Genomic DNA, 16,562 nt, shown 5'->3' with positions numbered 1-16,562 from the left:
GAGCCCCCACACCCCCTCAGGGGCTCCTGACCACCTGTACACCCACCGCCAGTTCCTTCCCTCCATGTGCTTTACTTATACTTTGCCACAATCGGGGCAGGGAAGGCAGCGGAGACGGCAGGTGAGGATCTGGTCAGGGAGGGGGGGCCAATGAGTACCAGGGCCCACTGGGTTTTTTCCTGGTATCCCACTGGCCCAGTCCTACCCTGTCTGCAGGGTATACTAGGAGTCCTTTACAAAATGCATGCAATATACCCATTATTTGGTGTTCTCCAAATAATAAATTTCAGTGTGAGGCCATAGCTGTGTTAAATTGTATTTTTGATGCATTGTATTTGACATATTGGGCATAACTGCTGCAACCACAACTCACAGAACATCTGTAATTACTCTGGAATTATGGGAAAAAATAGCATTATGGGTAAAAAAAAAAGGATGGTGATTTGCATCCATAATTGCACACTGCAATGACCCCAACTGTGCCTGATATTTTAAATTCTACTAAACTTTTTATTATTACATTTTTTTTTATTTGATATGCTACATTGGTTTTCTGGATCAGCAAACAAGAAAACAATGAGGTACCTGTAAATATGTCTTCTTCCTGGGGCCTCTTCATATTCATTGCTTGAGTAATATCTATAAGTAAAATATAAACACACATATATACCTCTCTGAGGGATAAAACTCACTCCTGCAATAGACTAGAGACTTGACGGAAATTGTATTGATAACCCTTAATGTTTTCAATCATTTCTTATTGGAGGTTTATAGTGATCCTATCCCTATGACCAAGCACTGCTTCACTATTTCTAAAAAAAAAAAAAAAAAAAGAGGTATATTCATAGCTGAGATCTTCATTTCTCTTTCATATACAATAATACATAAAGGTTCCCCTCCACTATATGGGTTAAACACCTATTAAATAGAAGGCTTATGATAAAGACACTTACATGGCTTCATTTGTAACTAAGTAGATATAAATTGCTTCCCAGTTTCCATGTGTAATTGGTAGAGGCTTTTCCTAATGAAACAGAGGGTGAAATGATATCAGTGACATGGGGAATACAGAATGCCTGACCAATATTCATTTACTTTGGTTAGGAACCCCATCTCCCTCAGAGCAATATTTCCTAAAGATGAATTTGGTTCCATGGGCAACGTTTCAGCACTCAGCTTTTATTTATGGTGTAATTACCAGCACACAGGGGTAGTTGCTACAGTTGCTGGTAGAGGCACTGCTGTATACGCAAATGAAGACATAGAAGAGCCAATCATCTATGTTTTCTGAATGGCTCAGTGCTGCACTCTGCTGGGGAAACATCTGTTCTTGGATAATGCAGTATCAAATGAATATTCTGCCAACTCATATACAAGATATGCCAAGATACAAGCATGGATATCCCCTATATTTTACTCTTATCATATTGTAGTAAATGCTGCCCATTCATTAACCACTCATGCAAATAAAAAGTGAATAAGCGTCCCACACAGCCAGACTAAAGCAGTGATTGCAGGTGACAGCCTGTCTTGCCTATGGCTTTACGTCCCTTGACATAGGGAAACACAAAAGCTGATGGATGAGTCAAATGCTGTAGATTGGGAATGGGCATTAGAGGCAAGAGTCAACCTCTTACGTAGGAGGGGAGGTTACTAGCCTAAGGGCCAGGGACTTCGGAACAGTGACTCCCATGTTATTTCTGAACTACTATTTCCCTTCATCCATTGACAGCTGTGATTCTGGTAATAAAAGGGGTAGTTCACCCTTAAATTAACTTTTAGGCGCATATTTATTATAGTCTGTAAGCCCTATTCAGAGTAAGTCAATAACAGAAATTATAAATAAATGATTATATTATGAAATTGTGACCACCACCCCATTTTTCCAGAAGAGGAAAGCAAATAAATCAAAACAAGGTGACCTGATCATTTGAAAATTTTGGGGACACATCTAGAAAATGCAGCCAGCAGGGCTAAACTGATTGCAGTATAATTAAATGTATTTATTATACGTGTCCCTGAATGTTCAAATGATCAGAGCTCACCCCATTTTAAAAATGATAAAAAACTGTAAAAAATGAAAACCAATAGAAAAGTTGCTTAGAACCGGCCATTCCATAATATACAAAGAGTTAACTTAAAGCTGAACAGCCTTAATACATCTTGTTTGTTTACTATTGGTTACTAATACAAGTATCGGACCCCTTATCCGGAAACCCATTATCCAGAAAGTTCCAAATTATGGAAAGGCCGTCTCCCATTGACTCCATTATAAGCAAATAATTCACATTTTTAAAAATGATTCCCTTTTCTCTGTAATAATAAAACAGTACCTGTACTTGATCCCAACTAAGATATAATTACCCCTTATTGGAGGCAAAACAATCCTATTGGGTTTATTTAATGGTTAAATGATTCCCTTTTCTCTGTAATAATAAAACAGTACCTGTACTTGATCCCAAGTAAGATATAATTACCCCTTATTGGGGGCAGAACAGTCCTTTTGGGTTTATTTAATGGTTAAATGATTCCCTTTTCTCTGTAATAATAAAACAGTACCTGTACTTGATCCCAACTAAGATATAATTACCCCTTATTGGGGGCAGAACAGTCCTATTGGGTTTATTTAATGGTTAAATGATTCCCTTTGCTCTGTAATAATAAAACAGTACCTGTACTTGATCCCAACTAAGATATAATTACCCCTTATTGGGGGCACAACAGCCCTATTGGGTTTATTTAATGGTTAAATGATTCCCTTTTCTCTGTAATAATAAAACAGTACCTGTACTTGATCCCAACTAAGATATAATTACCCCTTATTGGGGCAGAACAGCCCTATTGGGTTTATTTAATGGTTAAATGATTCCCTTTTCTCTGTAATAATAAAACAGTACCTGTACTTGATCCCAACTAAGATATAATTACCCTTTATTGGGGGCAGAACAATCCTATTGGGTTTAATTACTGTTTAAATAATTGTTTTAGCAAACTTAAGGTAGGAGATCTGAATTACAATAAGATCCCTTATCTGGAAAACCCCAGGTCCTGAGCATTCTGGATAATGGGTTCCATACCTGTAATGTTATTGTTGGAGGTGGAGGTCAACCGTAACATTCAATAAAATGGGCAAAATGAATACAAAAGCATGTAATGTAAATAATAAGTTCAAGTAAATAATATTAAGTAACGTACCCCAGGATCACTGATATAATGAATATGTTTATATCCAGTCTGGTCGCTTAATATTTGGTAATAAGACAGGTTGTCAGATGTGAATACCGGCAAAGGTGGAAAGAACTGTAAAATAAAGCAATATTATAAAGGTCTGTCTTGCAGGACTACAACTCCCAGCATCCCTCATCAGCTTGACTTTTCTCATGCACCCCTAGAAAACTGTATATTAAGAAGCATCTCATGTAGCAGTCAATCAACATTTAGGTGGAGCAACACCACTCTGGAAGGTAAATGTCCCCTTTAAGAAAAGAGTTCTAATAATAACCATCAATATTTCATAATTTAAGCCAAATAAAGAAACAATAAGATCTATTTATATATATTTGTCATTGCAACACACTATATTAAAATGTCGTTCCCGTCCTTAAACTAATTCAAGGAAGTAAATAGCCCACAGATGTTCATTTGCTAGAATTATTGGGTTCTGCCGTATGAAAGGGAAATCAGGCGAGCCGCTCGAGAAGAAAGAGATCAATATACTCCAACACAGTCAGTCCTAATGGGGCTGTAATTAGCATTGTGCTAGTGTGGCTGTTACAGTAAGTAATTAGATGTTTATTTGCTCATTGGGCTAATTATTGTCAAACGCTTGCTTAGCATACGACCAATTAAAATCTACTGCAAGGTTCTTCAACTTATTATTGCGGAACATGAACTGTAAAATGATAAGGATGCGACATAAAAAGAGAATTCTGTACAGACAAGTAAAGGCACAAACCCTGTAGAAAAGGTTCCCAAGTTGTAGAGATGACCCCCATCTTCCTTCTCTGCAGCTGACCCCCCCAAAGGAGGTACAAAGAACAAGTTAAGATCTAAGGCTCAATTGTTGTTCTGGATAATCTTACAGAACTTAGATTGATACCAATAACTGTAATTTTTCATTGTTGCCTTTGTAGATATTTAGAATTTGGGGGCATAACTACAGAGAAAGCAGATCCTGCGGTCACAGGGGGCCCAGGAGTGAAGATCTTGGTAGAGCAAATAATTCAACTGAGCAAATTCAATAGATCTTCGTAGAACTGGTCAACTTAGCCAGTTTTGGCCCGGTGGGCCCCCCACCCCAGTCGCAAGCTGCCCCCCTCACGCATACTGCTTCCCCCCCCCCCCACACACAGTTTCAGACTACCAGACAGGGGGATCACAGAAGCATGAGTGCGAGGAGCAAGTTGGCAGGGGCTGCAGGTGGGGAGCAGGGTGGACCGGCGGGGGGCAGCAGGGCCTATAGGGTAGGGGCCCATTGGGTTTTTTACCAGTCTTCCACTGGCCCAGTCCGACCCTGAACATAGCAATGTTTTGGGGCCCTGAATTCAATTTGTTTAAGGGCCCTATAACATCTAGTTACACCACTGTTCACTCTATTGCACATGTGCAAACGGAGTGAAGAAATCGGAAGGAAGGGTACCATCTCACAGGTACCCCAGGCTCGTGTGGTTTTCTCCTAATAGTATTCATCTTCAATATCTACATGTACATCAAAAATGTCAGCACCAAAGCAGATCATTCAGACAGTGTGTAACCACTCTTTATAGTGCTGGGACAACATATCTAATAAAGATAAAAATTAAATTTTAAAACTTACGACACCAATCCATCCTGTTTCACTGATTTCTAAATGCTCCTGACTCTGTAAGGGAATAAAGGAGAGGATTTGGGGTTAAAAATAAAAAGAAAGAAAGAAGTTTTGTGGTGCGAGAAATGCTTTGGGTCCCAGTAAAGATATTGGTGTCACTTTAGTTGAATCAAAGGACAAACAGCATAAAGTGAATCCAACCACTTGAATAATTATAGTATGACTCACATCCATTCACATGTATATTTGTTTTGAGTATACTATATGACCTTATCTAACTTTGTTGTTTACTCATAATCATATTTTAGTTATGAATTATCTGGAATGGGAATGATGGGGGCAAATTAGACGTTATAGGGTTGATTCACTAAAGTGCGTTAATTTTTATCACACGCTTTTTTGTGGTAAAAAAGACACGACAATTAGCATGCGATTCACTACAGTATTATCGCATGCATTAATTTGCGCGCAACCACATGCGGTAATGTTAACGCATGTGTTAATTAGCGAGCAGAAAAGAATACTAACGCATGATTCACAAACACTTAGGCGCGCTAAATATCGCATTAGACTATGCGAAAATTAACACCTACTTGAGGCAGGCGGTAATTATAGAAAAGTGCAGTAAATGAGCTTTTGGCAATAAAATATGGACTTTGCAGTGTTATTTATTCAAGTCTGTGTTGGCCCCAGAGTGATGCAGCCGCCAGTTTGCCGCATATAAATAGTAGCATATAAATAGTAGCCACATATAAATAATGCATATAAATAGTAGCATATAAATAGTAGCATATAATTAGTAGTCACATATAAATAGTGCATATAAATAGTAGCATATAAATAGTGCATATAAATAGTAGCCACATATAAATAGTGCATATAAATAGTAGCATATAAATAGTAGCCACATATAAATAGTGCATATAAATAGTAGCCACATATAAATAGTAGCCACATATAAATAGTGCATATAAATAGTAGCATATAAATAGTAGCCACATATAAATAGTAGCATATAAATATTTATATGCGGCTACTATTTATATGCTACTATCTATATGTGGCTACTATTTATATGTGGCTACTATTTATATGAACTATTTATATGTGGCTAAATTAGTGGTAAATTAGCGCAAGTATGCTTATAGTGAATCGTGCGTTAAGCTGCAAAAATTTAGACGCAATAAAATTTGTATTGCACTCTATAAATAGCTCACGTTTTAACGCACTTTAGTGAATCAGCCCTTATATCTCCAAACTTCTGGTCAAGTCTAGTTCTCAAAATGCTTCCTATCTATTTATTAGGCATCATTGGGTATAACGGCTCATTTACAAAGGACCTGAGATGCAATATAATGGTGGGCAAAGATTTATGTCTCCCTCTGTGCAACTTGTTCCTCCAACTGATAATAGTGCTTAGTTAATGGACACTGAGGGGGCAATCATTTATTAAAATAAGTAGATATTACCCGATTAATTAAAAAATGTACAGGTAAAATGAAGGTGGGGATCCTGGCTGGTGGTTATTTTAATTTATAAGTTGCATCATTAATAAAACAGTGGTTATATCCAGTTATGGGCAAAGAATTATTGACACTTGCTCACTACATGCCATCTTAAAAAAGTAAAAAAGTCTATTTTTTTAAGTAGGAAATCACTTTTGGAGCTAGTATGCAAAACAGCATTTACATCAGATTCACTGGGCACAAGTCTGGTGCTTTTATCGGTACAACCGGCTTGGGGTGCCCTAGAGCTTTTACCATGTCCAGGGTGGCAGTAGCTCCAGGCGAGGTTGAGTACCATTCATCAGAAGAGGCAAGATGAACACATTGCCAACCATGTTGAGGTGCATATACATATACATATGCACCTATACATATGTACATATACACTCTCAGTTCATAAATAAACCCTATAGAATGTGCTGTTGAACTCTACCTTTGGGCAAACCCATGTGTTAGAGCGTCCTTTGAAATCACATATTGCAATGACAGATATGTTCTGCGACCTTGGCAACCACTGTACAGACACTCGTTCATCGAGAACCCAGGTCACCCAACTAAAATAATAATCACTGTGGGTAAGAAAAGAGAAAAATATAATGACAACATATTTGGAAAAGCTAAACATCCTGCCATGTGTTCTAGGCTATTAAACATGTAATTGGCCCAGGGATATTATCAACAAATCACAAACATAAACACAAAAATCATTCTCTGTCTATGTAAATACCTTGATGCTAACAGTGAGGGAACCTGGATTTGTTCCGTTCTTATAGAGTCAGGATCATCCACTTTGACGATAAACAGTTTAACTGTTGGATTTTTTGCTCCAGCCTTTAAAAATCAAAGTAAGGAAAAAGTTGACAGGAGCATTGCCATTTTTATCATTGTAGAAAAATGTTATAATTATCTGCGAAAGGCTATTGGTTACACTTCATAGTAGATCTATACTCACATACTCTCACTCAGTACCTTGGGCACTCCTGGGGGGAATCACCATTAAAGTGGAGTATGAACTTCACTTTTATTAATAATTTTAGCCCAGGAACTGTATTTTCACTTCTTGGGGGCGCTTTGGGCTGCTCACCTTACTAGGCTGCTCTTCTCTTATATTCCTACAGCACCTCAGTAAAGTACTAGCACAGTTAGGCTAACATCTCACCTACTGTTCCCTACCCTGGCCAGAACTCTTCTTTAGGGCCCACCCCTATCTCTGGATATGCCTCCACTCTTATCACTGAGTTTGTACCTGGTCTAGTTACCCATTACATCCAATCAGATGTCTGCTTTAAAATAGGTGACTTGTAAATGCTAACTGGTTGAAATGCAATACCAGAGCAGGTGGAAATAAGGTTCTTTTCCCCATCCATAGCATCCCACATAACACAAAGTGGATCTTCCCAAGACACAGCCAAGGAAAACACTATTACACCAAGTTGGATCTGCAGGGATAACAGAGCACTGAGAGTATTCAGGGTTTTCCAGTAGGTAATCCAACTGGTGTCACCAGGAACATCTCTAGGTGGCTAACATTATCTTACTGAACTACAAAGTGTATCACTGCATAAAGCACCATTTTTACCCACAATGCACCATGCCACGGGCACAACTGTTGTGCATCCCCTGGCATACAGCTTCTTTTGCACCTCATTCAAACGTACGAGGCAAAAGTGCCATGGGGAATAAGGTGCCCCAGAGGCCTATAGTTAATGCTTGTTCAGGAAAGGCATTAAATACAGGGCTTCCTTGAGCCTTTTAGTACTGCTTATATGCTTTGGGAAGGGACACAGGTGCTCTGTTATGGCTTCAGGATAAAGACTTCGGTGCTTTTCCCAAACCAGACAACAGAATGGGCTATTTCGATAGATGCCAGATGAAATTGTAAAGCACTTAGGGTTTCAAAAGCACTCCCTGGCCAGGATCTGACTGCAGATAAAAAAGTACAGGGAGAAGCCAGCAGAGCGGCTATAGGCCAGGCAGTAAGTAAAGGGCCACAATGCAGATTGCACTTCATAACTTGCTTGCTTGAAGGATGCAGGAACAAAGAACACAGAGCCAGATATACACAAATCAGCTGGGATTCTCATTGGAGGATTATTTTGCATTGGCCCTAGAGAGCTGGGGAACAGTTTTAATGAGCAATAGTGTCCCTTTAATGGTTGCACTGGAATTATTAAATGTTTCAGTTTCCTGATTTGACTCAAGTGTTTCTTATATTTGTTTTGAGAGTATTATATCACATTTTGTCAAAATTGCCAGCCGCAGAATTCCAGTCTGTGCAACAGGTAAAACACTGAATTCTGAAACAGAAAGAGGCCTGAACAAAATATGCCCCCAAAATAGTCACCCTTTATTTTACATATATATTCCACTAAAAAGTAAAGTTATGTTAAGACATAGCTATGAGAAAGAAACCAGTGATGTAAGCTCCATTACCTTTGGATAAGAGATCTTCATTGTTCTTGGATACTGATCTTCGCCATAAAAAGAATATTCCATGACTGGCACCTCTTTATCATTAAACTGGACATATGCTATAAATTTACCATTTGGAGACCACCAAGTAGCATAGTTGCCACCGAGCATTAACTCTGAAGAAGAAAAGTTGCAGTTAAACAATAATATATGGGTATTTAAAAAAGCCAACACTGTATTAACAGTACTGATACACCTTACATAGAGACCAGGTGAGAATTTTAGTTCACTGGCCTTCACTACCGGTATTGGACCAATTTTCCAGAATACTAGGGACCTGGCATTTTCTGGATAAGGGATCTTTCCGTAATTTGGGTCTCCATACCTTGAGTCTGCTAAAAAATAATTTCAATATTTAATAAACCTAATAGGAGTATTTTGCCCCAATAAGGATTAATTATATTTTAGATGGGATCAAGTACAAGGTACTGTTTTATTATTACAGAGAAAAGGGAATCATTTAACCATTAAATAAACCCAATAGGGCTGTTCTGCCCCCAATAAGGATTAATTATATCTTAGTTGGGATCAAGTACAGGTACTGTTTTATTATTACAGAGAAAAGGGAATCATTTAACCATTAAATAAACCCAATAGGGCTGTTCTGCCCCCAATAAGGATTAATTATATCTTAGTTGGGATCAAGTACAGGTACTGTTTTATTATTACAGAGAAAAGGGAATCATTTAACCATTAAATAAACCCAATAGGGCTGTTCTGCCCCAATAAGGGGTAATTATATCTTAGTTGGGATCAAGTACAGGTACTGTTTTATTATTACAGAGAAAAGGGAATCATTTAACCATTAAATAAACCCAATAGGGCTGTTCTGCCCCCAATAAGGGGTAATTATATCTTAGTTGGGATCAAGTACAAGGTACTGTTTTATTATTACAGAGAAAAGGGAATCATTTAACCATTAAATAAACCCAATAGGGCTGTTCTGCCCCAATAAGGGGTAATTATATCTTAGTTGGGATCAAGTACAGGTACTGTTTTATTATTACAGAGAAAAGGGAATCATTTAAACATGAAATAAACCCAATAGGACTGTTCTGCCCCAATAAGGGGTAATTTTATCTTAGTTGGGATCAAGTACAGGTACTGTTTTATTATTACAGAGAAAAGGGAATCATTTAACCATTAAATAAACCCAATTGGGCTATTCTGCCCCCAATAAGGGGTAATTATATCTTAGATGGGATCAAGTACAGGGTACTTTTTAATTATTACAGAGAAAAGGAAAATCATTTTCCAAAATTAGGATTATTTGCTTATACTGAAGTCTATGGCAGACGGCCTTTCCGTAATTATAACGGATCCCATACCTGTACTTAATTAGAGGTATCAAAGAGCAGGAGAACACCAGTATCTAGCAGCATGGCCTTTCTTTACCTATTGTTTACAGGTATGATAGGGCTTCAAATACTTCACCCAGTTGGTACACAGCGTATGAGCTACTTCTGAAAGTCCATTAGAAAAGAGTTGGCTATTTACTTGCCAAAGGAATGTAGTCAATGGACAGTTATTTAAAAGAAACTTTACCTTGGGCTTATCTGCCTATTAATGGGGTTCTTCAACTTTAAGTTAGTATGTTATAGAATAGCAAGTTCTAGGCAACGTTTCAAATGGTCTTTTTTTAATAGTTTTTATTAGTTTTTTATATTTATGTTTTTTTTATTATTTGTCTTCCTCTTCTGCCTCTTTCCAGCTTTCAAATGGGGGTCACTGACCCCGGCAGCCAAAAAAATATTGCTGTGTGCGGTTACAGTTTTATTCTTACTGTTACTTTTTTAACTTAACTTTCCAAATAAGCCCTCTCCTATTTATCTTTCAGTCTCTCATTCAAATCAATGTCTGGTTGCTAGGGTAATTTGGAACCTTGCAACCAGATAGATACTAAAATTTTAAACTGGAAAGCCGCTACATAAAGATATAAATAATAAAACACAAAAAACAATTGCAAATAATCTCAGAATATGCCTTTACATCATACTAAAATGTAACTCACAGGTGAACAACACCTTTAACAAAAAGTTCAAATGGGTTGGCATATTTTGTTTTTCCTTGATGAACTTGATTAGTGCTCATTCTATGTATTGCCTTTATTCTCTCATACAGTATCTATTCTTTTTATCAATGGCTCTAGAGGAAAGAGATGGCTGTGGTTGAGGCATAGAAAGGAGGGCACCTAAAACCAGAGAGTTTAATACATAAAAACTCCCCCTCGTTCTATTATTCCTATGGGGTTTTCAAAGTTAGATTTTATCTAACTTTGACCAATTTATGTATTAAACTGCTAAATCTGCCCCATACTGTCCAGAGCTTCAATGTCACATGACTTTAATAGTTCACATTTGGTTCAGCAAAACACATGAATCCTGCAAAAAGTAGTGAAATTCAGCTATATCTTGTATTTTGGTGTATCCATAGATAAAATACACAATACATAGATACTGACCTACCTTCATACACCCAGTCAGGAATTCCATTGTATATCTCATTTTCTTTACCATCGCTGGTCAATGCAATCGCTGTTTGGCCGGGCTCATAAACTAAATATATATTATTGTCCAAAACATAAACCTAAAATAAATAGCACATATCAAATCACAATAAAATTGTTACAGTAACAGAATATAAAGGGTAGCTCACTAGATACATTCATGAAAATAACACTAACAGATGTCTGTCCTGTATCCATGTTTGTTAAAAAGCTGTAGGAAATGCTGAATGTTCTACATTAGGCAATGGGGCAATGGGTCCCAAGCACCAATATATTACCCTTTGGGTTGCTCACCTAGAATGGACTGTAAAGAGTTGACTTCATTGGAGAGCTGCCTGCATTTGGTGGCTTTGATTCAGGAGGTGTGTGGTGGGAGACATGTAGGTGTCCTACATGCCATTCAGATGTGAAGGCCAGTTGAGGACCTCAAGACACTAGAAGACTCTACACTTACCATCTGACTATGGATAAAAATGAATCTGGTGCAAAATGCAGAGCACAACATGCACCACCAATCCAACAGTGGCAAGTGCTTATGGATGGGCCTTACTGTGCTGAACATTGTTATCCTTAGGGTTGCAACATTTGTTCCTGTGGGAATGGTGAATGTGGCCTACTGCTGGGTACGTTTTATAGACATTTTCCCTTAGTTTGTTTGGAGGCCAAAGAAGCTATTACAGCAGCCTGGGAAAGAAATAGGGTAAAACTTTTTATATGGAACACAAGAAAAGTGGTGTAAAGGTGATGATTAGCAATACCCTACAACCTAGATGCATAGACCACAGCTACAAGACCACCCTCTTGTATCAGATGCATCTTTCTGTCCATCAAGGGTCTTTTTTCTTACTATATTCTTCCTTTATAGTTGGGTTCATATTTCCCACACTGTATTAACAGGGGCTGAGCTAATGAGGTGGACAGTTTGGGACAACTACCCAATATTAGGGAATGCACATAATTAAAGTATGTTTACCTTCTGCCAGTTTAAGGTTTTAGCCAATGTCTCAGATATGGTGAATATGAGAAGACATCTTGGTCAGCTATTAGCTTTGCTGCAATGTTTCTTACACCTTGAGTTTTTCATTACTGGTACTTTAAGGTGGCCATGCCTCTAATGATATCAGCTAGACCAGCGGTTCTCAACCTGTGGGTTGGGACCCCTTTGGGGGTCGAACGACCCTTTCATAGGGGTCGCCTAAGACCATCGGAAAACACATATTTCTGATGGTCTTAAGAATAATTTTATGGTTGGGGGTCACCACAACATGAGGAACTGTATTAAAGGGTTGTGGCATTAGGAAGGTTGAGAACCACTGAGCTAGACCATGGTCCCTGCCTGCTTCCTATACATGGAAATAACACCACAAAAGGGCATGTCAGATGGTAAGGAAGGTTGGAGCCAGCCATTATTATGCAAAAGTAGACCTGTGACACCTTTATAAATGCTTCTTGGAAAATAAAAGCAAGAGGGTGTCAGGTTAATAATATTTTAATAGTAAAGAAACTGATAGCCTTTCATAAAATTACTCACAAGCTTATGGCCCTTTGGAGCCCAGTGGATGTACTGAATATTTGGTGGAAGCTCATTTTCCTTTACAAATCTCCTACAAACACAGCAAACAATGAAAAAAGAATAGTTACATGTGTTCATGGGAAATGACAATTTGCAAAGAATTGCAAGGTAAAGTAAATGATAAACATACTGACCCATTCTCTATATCGTATATATGATAGGAAGCTGTGTAAGAGTATCTCCATTTCTGTAGGGCATTTTAAGAAAGAAAAAGTTAGTCATGAAAGATTTGATAAACATATCTATATCATTTAAAAGAAATGAAGACTCTTGCTACACAAACACCAGTGCAGATTATAATCCTGGATGGAGGTTTGTATGGGTGCCTCCAGCTGGAACTTTCAGAACTTGATTAAACCTCTTTACTTAATTTGTCAGGATTCCTTGAGGTCTAGCATGGTGCCAAGAGATTGGCAAATTGCCAATGTGGTGCCACTATTCAAAAAAGATCCCATTCTTAGACTGAAAATTATTGGCCCGTTAGTTTGATATCAGGGGTAGGAAAACTTCTGGAAGGCGTAATAAGGGATACGATACTCGGATATAATAAAAATCACAGTACTATGCGTAATAGATCTTGCCAGACTAATTTAATTGCTTTCTATAAAGAGGTGAGCAGGAACCAGAACTCTGGAATGGTAGTGGATGTGATCTATATTGTTAAAGCTTTTGATACAACACCACAGAAAAGGTTGCTGATTAATTTAAGGAATATTGGCCTGGAACAAAATATTTGTACAGGTATGGGATCCCTTATCCGGAAATCCATTATCCAGAAAGCTCTGAGTTACGGAAAGCCTGTCTTCCATAGACTCCATTTTAATCAAATAATTCAGATTTTTAAGATTGATTTCCTTTTTCTCTGTAATAATAAAACAGTACCTTGTACTTGATCCCAACTAAGATATAATTAATCCTTATTGGGGGCAGAACAGCCCTATTGGGTTTATTTAATGGTTAAATGATTCCCTTTTCTCTGTAATAATAAAAAGTACCTGTACTTGATCCCAACTAAGATATAATTACCCCTTATTGGGGGCAGAACAGCCCTATTGGGTTTATTTCATGGTTAAATGATTCCTTTTTCTCTGTAAAAATAAAACAGTACCTGTACTTGATCCCAACTAAGATATAATTACCCCTTATTGGGGGCAGAACAGCCCTATTGGGTTTATTTAATGGTTAAATGATTCCCTTTTCTCTGTAATAATAAAAAGTACCTGCACTTGATCCCAACTAAGATATAATTACCCCTTATTGGGGGCAGAACAGTCCTATTGGGTTTATTTCATGGTTAAATGATTCCTTTTTCTCTGTAATAATAAAACAGTACCTGTACTTGATCCCAACTAAGATATAATTACCCCTTATTGGGGCAGAACAGCCCTATTGGGTTTATTTAATGGTTAAATGATTCCCTTTTCTCTGTAATAATAAAACAGTACCTGTACTTGATCCCAACTAAGATATAATTACCCCTTATTGGGGGCAGAACAGTCCTATTGGGTTTATTTAATGGTTAAATGATTCCCTTTTCTCTGTAATAATAAAACAGTGCCTTGTACTTGACCCCAACTTAGATGTAATTAATCCTTATTGGAGGCAAAACAGTCCTATTGGGTTTGATTAATGGTTTATTGATTTTTTAGTAGACTTAAGGTATGAAGATCCAAATTACGAAAAAGACCCCTTATCCGGAATACCCTTGGTCCAGAGCATTCTGGATAATGGGTCCTATACCTGTACTAAGAACTGGCTGAAGGATAGATTACAAAGAGTGGTGGTAAAGGGGACCAGTGTTGTTAGTGGAGTACTGCAGGGGTCAGTCCTTGGTCCTTTGCTTTATAACTTGTTTATTAATAACTTGGAAGTGGACATTGAAAGTTCTGTTTCTGTCTTTGCTAATGATACTAAATTGCACAAAAGTGGCCAGCAAACTGGCAGACGAGGTTCAGTGCTGATATGTGCAAGGTTATGTACTTTGGTAATAATAACATAAATGCAAGTTATACACCAAGGGGCTGATTTACTAATCCACAAATCCGAATCGGATTGGAATCGGATTGGAAACGAACATTTTGCGACTTTTTCGTATTTTTTGCGATTTTTTCGTCACCATCACGACTTTTTCGTAGCCGTTACGACTTGCGCGAATTGTCTCGACTTTTTCATAGCCATTATGACTTTCGTGAATTGACGCGACTTTTTCATAGCCATTATGACTTTCGTGAATTGTCGCAACTTTTTCATAGCCATTACAACTTTTGGGAATTGTCGTGACTTTTTCGTATTGAGCTAAAAAAAATTCGCGACAATTCGCGAAAAAGTCGCAAAATACCGATCATTACGAAAAAAACGCATTAGGACGCTTTTCGGGCGTTCGTGGATTAGTAAATGTGCCCCTATGGGGCAGATTTATCAATGTGTGAAATAACAGTAAAATTCCATTGCTCTCTCTTCATTTCTATGTGCGTTTTAGAGGAGTATTTGTAAATGAGTGAAAGTTAAAATTCACTACTTGATAAATATGAGTCCAAAAATTCTTAAAGGAACAGTAACACCAAAAAATGAAAGTGTATAAAAGTAACTAAAATATAATGTGCTGCTGCCCTGCACTGGTAAAAGTTGTGTGTTTACTTCAGAAAGTCTACTATAATTTATATAAATAAGCTGCTGTGTAGCCATGGGGGCAGCCATTCAAAGGAGAAAAGGCACAGGCACATAGCAGATAACAGATAAGTTCTGTAGAATACAATGGTGTTTTATCTGTTATCTGCTATGTGCCTGTGCCTTTTCTCCTTTGAATGGCTGCCCCCATGGCTACACAGCAGCTTATTTATATAAATTATAGTAGACTTTCTGAAGTAAACACACAACTTTTACCAGTGCAGGGCAGCAGCACATTGTATTTTAGTTACTTTTATACACTTTCATTTTTTGGTGTTACTGTTCCTTTAAGAAATGAATAGTGAGTGGCGGAATTTTACTGAGCGACATATAGTAAAATAATTACCTTTTTATAATTGCTCTCAAGAAGAACAAATCTTCGATCATAAGACAGAATATAATTAGTGGCATTCACAGAATTCTGCAATTATACAAAATTATTATTATTATTAATGTCATGTGCCATTTGAACTTTTTTTTTTAATATTTGTTCCCCATTTTTCATCTCAGATACTTACAAAAGATGCATTGCTCAAGATGGCAGATGCTTCTCTCGTCTCGACGTTGTAGATGATAAGGTTATTTTGTGAGGTCTTGCGGATATATTCATTCTCTGTGTCAAACATAACAGGGAAGATACAGTTTAGGAAACATTCATGGTACATATCTCTTGCTATAAGGAAGTTACTCCAGAGTGCTAAGCCACTGCAGCCAATTAGAATTCTGCAGCTGATTAGCATTTATTGCCGGTTGGTTGCTATGGGTTACTACTACAGACTGAAATATTAATTTTTTTTTAATTCAACCGTGAGGGAGCATTTACTAAATAGCAACTTTTTCAGAACATCTTTTTTTTCGATGAAAACCCGAATTTGCCACGGAAGAAAATCACAACTTTTCCAAGATTTATTATGCAACAAAACTGTAACAATTCCGAAAATACACCAGCTAAAACTAGTTGAGAGCATGTGTCAGTCAATAGCATATGTCCCATTTACAACTGGAAGATCTTTCTTTGCTTTGTGGTTTTAG

At 37.6% G+C, this 16,562-nt stretch overlaps 1 protein-coding gene across 1 annotated transcript in view; it reads right to left on the bottom strand.

The window, feature by feature from the left end:
- The window catches only part of fap (fibroblast activation protein alpha), a 47,170-nt gene that overhangs the window by 20,955 nt on the left and 9,653 nt on the right, over positions 1 to 16,562 (bottom strand). Inside the window, 12 exon segments of the mRNA NM_001113673.1 lie at positions 586 to 639; positions 954 to 1,024; positions 3,196 to 3,300; positions 4,817 to 4,861; positions 6,746 to 6,881; positions 7,040 to 7,143; positions 8,746 to 8,900; positions 11,250 to 11,370; positions 12,822 to 12,894; positions 12,998 to 13,050; positions 15,877 to 15,951; positions 16,049 to 16,143. Of these exon segments, the coding sequence (NP_001107145.1) occupies positions 586 to 639; positions 954 to 1,024; positions 3,196 to 3,300; positions 4,817 to 4,861; positions 6,746 to 6,881; positions 7,040 to 7,143; positions 8,746 to 8,900; positions 11,250 to 11,370; positions 12,822 to 12,894; positions 12,998 to 13,050; positions 15,877 to 15,951; positions 16,049 to 16,143 (1,087 nt within the window).

Source organism: Xenopus tropicalis, chromosome 9 (assembly GCF_000004195.4).
Source record: "Xenopus tropicalis strain Nigerian chromosome 9, UCB_Xtro_10.0, whole genome shotgun sequence".
In the NCBI taxonomy this organism is placed as follows: Eukaryota; Metazoa; Chordata; class Amphibia; order Anura; family Pipidae; genus Xenopus; species Xenopus tropicalis.
This window is presented reverse-complemented; position numbering and strand designations above follow the sequence as displayed.